The 7,569-nt window shown below is 40.5% G+C and overlaps 1 protein-coding gene across 1 annotated transcript in view; it reads left to right on the top strand.

Moving 5' to 3' along the window:
• Window positions 1-6,965, top strand: part of LOC115368084 (uncharacterized) — a 447,723-nt gene extending 440,758 nt beyond the window's left edge. The window contains exons 14-18 of the mRNA XM_030064065.1: window positions 3,528-3,642; window positions 3,869-4,147; window positions 5,334-5,663; window positions 6,549-6,650; window positions 6,780-6,965. Of these exons, the coding sequence (XP_029919925.1) occupies window positions 3,528-3,642; window positions 3,869-4,147; window positions 5,334-5,663; window positions 6,549-6,650; window positions 6,780-6,793 (840 nt within the window). The 3' untranslated portion in view covers window positions 6,794-6,965. The remainder of the gene's footprint in view (window positions 1-3,527; window positions 3,643-3,868; window positions 4,148-5,333; window positions 5,664-6,548; window positions 6,651-6,779) is intronic.
• The last annotated feature ends 604 nt before the right edge of the window (window positions 6,966-7,569 follow it).

Below are 7,569 nucleotides of genomic sequence, written 5' to 3'. Positions count from 1 at the left end.
TGGAGATTCCCTTAAAAAATGGGAAATATTGTAATTTCACTATAATTTCTTTGACTAGAAGTCAGCCCAGGTGGGAGAATGTAAGAGTGACTATTTTGTTGATAGTTTCACACTCTTCACTGTTAATCCAATCTACAGTATGGACAGTTAATGGAATCATGAAATCTTATCAGTTGGGGATCCCTGAGACTACACATCATCAAATACGGGTCCATGCCTTGATGTGTATCAGTTTGGGGATCCTTGACCCCAAAAAGGTTAAGAACCAGCGCTCTGCATCATGTCACACCCTGAGCCATCAGTCACACACTGAAGACTGTTAGAGATGGACCAATACATCATCTGTCCAGAGGTGGCGCTGTGACACTGCTGCTTCCTCTGTGATGTTACATCCATGGTTGCCTAGCTGAGCCTGACTTCTGACCTTCCTGTGGATGCAGGAAGTGAAAAGAGAATTTCCCTGCAGAGATTAATCAGATTATTATCACATTCCTATTAGATTAATACTGTGTGCTCCTCCCTCCCTGTGACAGGAGCTGCTGCAGTTTGAGTCGTGGCCCAAAATAACACCCCGATTTTGGAAAACCTGTTAAAACAAAGATAAACAATTCTGCCCATTTTTATGTCAGAAAGGAGAGACTGTTCTGCCAAAAAGCACTTGCCCAAATGGACTGGAAACATGGAAGATTTTATTTTCTACTGTTACTTTTCATTTATCTGACACCAGGAAACTTTGATTGGTTGTTAAAGTTGAGTTATTACAAGTCTATATTCACTGAAGAAGATTGTTTTTTTATTGTTAGAAATCAGAGCCTGAGGTCCGGAGCTGAAGGCCTTACTGACGCTGTAACAGATACGCACCGTGTGCTGATGGTGAGGCGCTCAAAGTGAAAGCCAGGCCGGTCCAGAGCAGGACTGATGCTGATGCTCTGAATATTCATGAACACTGTCAACACAAACTGAGAAATGTGACATCAGCACATTTGTGATAAATGAGCTCAGCTTCCAGTTTCAACTAAATCAAAGGAGAAGTCAAAAGATTTCACCTTTGAAATTGATCAAACCTGGAATGAACAATCAATAACTAATCAGTCACTAAAATCACAATAACACAATTTAAAACATGTGCTCTTTTAAAACAACGTCCACATTTCTCCCTGGTGTACATATATTTTTTTTAATCTACATTCTTTAACTTATAAGTCAGTTCTTCTGTCTTCCCTCTGGTTTTCTTCTTTTCCCTCTTTCTGTTTTTGCTGTTAATGTTTGATGTAGAAATAAATGATTGTTGTGCTGTCTTTCTCTATGTAAGCGGCTCTGCGTCACTCAAATATTAGAGCTTCACTCTCTCTTTCTACCAGAGTTAAGTTTACCTTCACTTAACAACCGGAATTCTTCAAATCAACCTGATAACCAATGACGTCGCAGCCTTTTCTGATTTTCTATTGGCCAGTCGGGTTCTTGTTCCGCCCAGTCGTGACGTGAGGCTCATTAGACAGACTGCGTCCTCTGATCGAGACACAAGAGGCCCGAGAGGGTCTTATTTCTTTGTCAAATCAAGATGAAGGAGTTTATTTTATTGCTGCTCTTCTGTCATGTTGCATCTTCAGGTAAGATCACATATAAAATCTCTCCTTTTATCATGAAGCTGTTTTCGTTTCTATGTAGCCGGATGTTGCATTAAGTTGCTTTAGTAGATCTTCACATCTGACTTTTATAAGACCTGTGTCGGACAAACCACGCATAAGTAGATTAACCCATTCATGCCCATTTTTTTTTTTTTCAAAGGTTTCATGCATATAATTATGTCAGTTGAGTCACTAACAATCATGTTATGGATGTATTTTTTTCATTTTGTACTCTGCTTGGAAGAAAATAGCATTTTAATGACTGGCAACTATAGTTGCCAGTGGTCACATACCTTGTATCAAGGTCTAAACCAGTAAATCAATGGCTGGTAAGCTGCCATTGTATCTCTTCAGTTTGGCTTGAGCAGTTGATCTAAATCTGTACATGGATATGAATTATTGGCCCAGACAGGTAGTGATGGGGTCACCCAATGATCAGGGTTGCCGGTTTGAATCCTGGTTCCTCTAAGCTACATCTTGAACAATGGTCAAATCAAATCATGAAATAAATAAATAAATAAATAATATATACTGTATATATTTTGCAGAAATTTTGTTTATTGATAAACAATCTTTATGCTGGAGCTACATGTAAGCACAAATTTGTTTTAGCACAAAATTGAAGATTAAAATATCAATTCAAAGGTTTAAAACATTAAATAACACTTTGTCAATCCAAAACTGACAAAAAATGTGGGAACAAGTTGGATACATCAAAGCACCAATTGCAGCAAATGTAAGCCAATTACAAAAATTTCATAAACGGTCATTAACATTTTTTAAAAGTCCATAACAAGTTTAAAAAGCACTTATAAAGTTAGAAATGATAAAGTGCATGTGAAATAGATAAACATTGTATAAAACATAAACATTATGAATTGTAGTTCATGTCAAAACAGTATGGACATTTCATTTTTCAAACATGACCCAAAACCTCTAAAAACTGATTTTCCTCTTATGTCATCCATGGATATCTTACGCACTGTGATATTTCTTGAAGCACTCCACATGCAGTGCCACACCACATTTTTTCACAAGCAAATAGAGTACGCCCATCTAGCAAGATGAGGTGTGTGAATGTGTCAAAATCTAGGGACATGTGGCTTTTGAACACTTATGTCCTTATATAGTTAGAAAAGGTAATCTAAGAGGATTAAAATGAGCCGTTGTACATCATTATATAATATAACAGCAACATACATATTTTAATATAACTATCTATATGATATAATTGTGAACAAAAAAGCCACTTCCATATATTAGATTTATTGCCAGTGAAATGTAAAATACTCTGAGGTGGTTCAGATTTTAGGCTAATATAAAGTGTAAAAGCTGATTGTTACTTTTAGATTTAGATGCAAATAAATCATATAGGTCATAAATTCCAGGGAGAAAAATACTCTGAAAACGTAATACACTTTTTGCATTGGGATAAAATAACCCTTCATGTATTTCATATTTAAATCTGAGAGTGTGTTAAAAATGACTGTGCTTTTAATAAAATTATTTGAAATCGTCCACAATCTGTCGATCTATGATAAAAAAAAATACACAAATATGTTGTTATTGTTGTTGTTTGTCTTTAACATGAATATCAATATCAGTTTTGATGTTTTTTGCCTGTAGTTGTGGAACAGAAACGATATTTTCTGTTGTTCAGGCAGTTGGTTGTGTTTTATGATGACAAATGTTTCTGATTGATAAATTGATAAATGTGAGTGACAGTTGTTCTGTGTTTGTCCCACAGTGCTTCACTCCCTGAAGTATTTCCGCACGGGATCGTCTGGAGTCCCAAACTTCCCAGAGTTTGTGACTGTCGGTTTGGTTGATGATGTTCCAATAAGTCGCTATGACAGCAACACACAGAGAGTGGTGCCCAAACAGGACTGGATGGAGAAGGTCACAGGTGATGAAGCTGGTTACTGGGACAGACAAACTCAGATAGCTCAGAGTCACCAGCAGATCCACAAAGTCAACATTGGCATCGCGAAGAAACGCTTCAACCAAACTGGAGGTTTGTTTACGTTTCTCTTTCTGCTGATGAAATGTTTTTTCATCACAAATTGTTGTAAAGTTACAGACATTTAGTTTCACACACACACACACACACACACACACACACACACACACACACAATCATCTCAGACAAATTTACATAGAAACACGCACTCTTTTTCACACACACGAAGCGCAGCTGCTCATCCGGTCTGCAAAACTAGAGCCCTCTGTCTCTCTCTCAGGTGTCCACACCTACCAGTGGATGTCCGGCTGTGAATGGGACAATGAGACCGGACACACTGATGGTTTTAGTCAGTATGGTTATGATGGAGAAGATTTTATAGCTTTTGACCTGAAGACAAAGACATGGATCGCTCCAACACCACAGGCTGTCATCTCCAAACACAAGTGGGACGGAGATGCAGATCAAAATGAGTATTTGTACAACTACTACACCCAGGGGTGCATTGACTGGCTGAAGAAGTATTTGGACTATGGGAGAAGCACTCTGCTGAGAACAGGTAGACTCACCTGACCTGATGTATGTGATGGTCACAGCTATGTTCATATGCCTCTTCTGTTTTTAACATGCAGTATCATCACAGTGAATATCAAACAACATATAGAGACACACTGCATGAAACTGTAGTGTCGTTGCTGTTTTATTAGGTTACGCACATCTGTTTTGATCTTTCTATCTCTCTGTTTTTCAACTATTTATCTGTCTTTCTTTTTTTCCTTACCTCTCTTCCTCCTGCCTGCTTCTCTCTCTTTGTCTCTCCTGTTTATTTTTTCCCTTTCTCCTCCCTATTTAACTCTTTGGGCTCTAGTTTCACAGACTGGGCGCAGTTGCGCTTCGCCACGCAATTTTGGCACACTGTGCACTGTGGTGCAAGTACTCCGCCGTTCCTCCTACCGGCGGAAGGGAGGAGAGAAGACATGGAGTGGGTATGACACAGCCGATTCATTTTAAATAAATAAATGAGCCCCTGTCCTCACCTTTAAAATGCGCCGCGCGAAGGCATAATGAATGTTTACACAATTGACATGGAGGTCTACTGCCGCAGGCGGAGCAGAGCCGGTGTAGTGGAAGTTTGGCTGACTGGCGCGCAGTGTGCACACGTCACCAAAACCTCACAGGCAGGTTTCTGGAATGCCAGGCACATTAACAATGCAATAAATACCCACAAAAAACACTATTCAATGCTACTATCTCAATCAGCACATACATATATCTCCATATTGACTGTCCCGTCACAACTGATGTCAGATCAAAGGAGATTGGCACCGTTTGTGCTGATTGTGAGGTTTTGGTGACGTGTGCGCACTGCCCACTGGTCAGCCAAACTTCCACTACGTCGGCCCCGCTGCACCTTGCGCTGAAAGTAGACCTGGTTTCAGGTGGTGAGCTTTGAGCACACCTTGGCGAAGCCTTTTGGCACAAAACTGTCACTGCGCTAAGCTGAATCTGTCGACACCTCCCCCTGCTGCAACACCACTCCCATCTCAGCGCACCTACGTCTGCCAAAATACCAAACTGTGCGCCCCTCGGGTTGCGCTGCTCGAAACTAGCTCTGCAGGGGGTTCGCCTCACTGCGCCACCCTACGCTGTGCCGGGAAACTAGAGCCCCAAATCTTCATTTTTGTCATTTTCCCTTTCTTTCTCCCTCTTTCTCTCTCCTTCTTTCTCTCACTCCCCCCCTCCAGAGCTTCCCTCAGTGTCTCTCCTCCAGAAGACTCCCTCCTCTCCAGTGACCTGCCACGCTTCAGGTTTCTACCCCAACAAAATCATGTTGTTCTGGAGGAGAGACGGAGAGGAGCCTCATGAGGATGTGGACCACGGAGAGATCCTCCTCAACCACGATGGAACCTTCCAGAAGAGCGTTGACCTGCACGTTTCATCAGTCAAACCTGAAGACTGGGGGAGGTACAGCTGTGTGTTTCAGCTCTCTGGTGTCGAGGAGGACATCGTCACCAAACTGGATCCAGAAGTGATCAAGACCAACTGGGGCAAGACTGAGATCAAACGTGATGGAGGTGGGAAAGACACGTTTAGGTTATTTGTTCAACCTGATTTGCAATGAATGTGTTTTGTTTTTTCTCTGCTGGTCTGTTTCCGTTTTTATTGTAATGTTTTTGTTTGTGCTGTCCAGCTGGGGTTTTATTTTATTTATCTTGATATTTTATTTTTTGTGAAGTTTTAATCATTAATTTATCTAGTTCCCTGTCTCTGTTTTCTCACGCATTGAGATCAGTCTAAAATCCAACCACAAGCTAAACTGCCCTTGATCACAAAAACTTGTTACATAAAATTGCCTTTGTTGTGTCAAAACTGAGATCAACTTATAGAATAGTTTATGTTCTGAACTGCAAGTTTAAGAAAACACTAAGTCAAGTGAAGTCACTGTTAAACCAGTGCATACATCTCATTCTGATTCACTGATCACATAATTTGACCTTCAAACGTCTGAAGAAACATCTTAAAACATTTTATCTAAAGTTAATGCCCTCAAAAATATACAAAGACAATCTGGCAGAGGATACAAGGACACACAGGGAATAAATAGGGCAAGACTAATTACAACAAAGCACAGGTGTGTGGGAAATACTAGCGGGAAACCAAAAGGAAATAACTACACAACATACACAAGGGCAATCCTACAAAATAAAACAGGAATTGCACACAAACACATAACCCAGACAAGACAGAATATCACAACAGGTTCCTCAGCATCAAAGGCAAAGTAATAAAGGTCAGCTGTACTGAACACAGGACTATGTTAATAAATATTTGGAAATATTTGATAACTAGATGAATGGATGTAATGGGTGGATGCACAGAATCCTGCTCTAACTGACTTTATACAGGCTCTGATTTCTTTAGCTGACTCATTGATTCACTTGTTTATTTTGGCTCAACAGAGAAGCCCAGTGACCTGACCATCCCCATCGTTGCTGCTGTGGCTGTTATTGCTGTGCTCCTCATTGCTGGCATCGGATTCGCAGTGTACAAGAAGAAACCAGGTGAGGAACTCAAAAGTATTTCCCCATGGCATTTTTTGGCATTTACATTCTAAACTTTTGTTACGGCTATTGTTGTGTTCAGTTTTTTCAGAGTGTGTGCTCTGTCCTTTTGCCCTATCTTTGTTTTAGCAAGTGTGCTGTGAGCGACGCAGGATTGGCTGAGGCTCTCCAGTCCCTGGATTGGCTGATCGTTCAGGAGAAGAGCTATATAATGCCCAAGATGGAGACAGTCAGGGCAGCAGCAGGCTCTCCTTGCCAGCCATCTCTTTGTTCTTTGCTCCAGTGTTGTGAAAGTGGTCTATGTATAGAGCAGTAGGAGTGAACTGCCATTTTGGTTAAACCTTTTGTCTCCTGTTTGCTAAGTAGGGAGGTATGTGTTTGTTTTTTGGTTTCTTTGTTAGAATTAGAGTTTGTTGCTTTACAGGTAGAATTGTTTTGCTTGTTATATTGGCCTTGGTTCACCCTGAAGCTACAAGTGTTTTATTTTGTATATTAGTCTCTCATTTTTGTAAATAAACATTGTTCACTGAAGTTGTCCTCCTGGCTACTTGGGACTTGAGGACTTGGGACTTGGGACTTGAGGAAGATGGGGCCTTATCCATGTTGTGTCTCAGCACCCCTAGACTGGGCATAACACTTTGAATTCATGGTCTTACCTGGATTGGAACAAGAGTAGAACAAAGCTAAAATATTTACTCACAAAAACAAGCAACCAGCACTAAGGACTGTAAGGCCAAGAGCCTCAGCAGCAGGACAACCATTATCGTGTAAGAGAGAAGGGCAAGGGAAAATAATAAGAGCCAAACAGAAAGTTTAGAGTAACCGAGTAAGAGAGGAGGAAAAAATTTGTAGGGCTAAATATATTGTGGCATTTGTAAATGTGATAAGTGGAATAATTAGCCTCTCTTCTTTTTTCAGC

Source organism: Myripristis murdjan, chromosome 11 (assembly GCF_902150065.1).
Source record: "Myripristis murdjan chromosome 11, fMyrMur1.1, whole genome shotgun sequence".
NCBI lineage: Eukaryota > Metazoa > Chordata > Actinopteri > Holocentriformes > Holocentridae > Myripristis > Myripristis murdjan.
The sequence above is the reverse complement of the archived record's forward strand: the minus strand, read 5'-3'. Positions and strand labels throughout refer to the sequence as shown.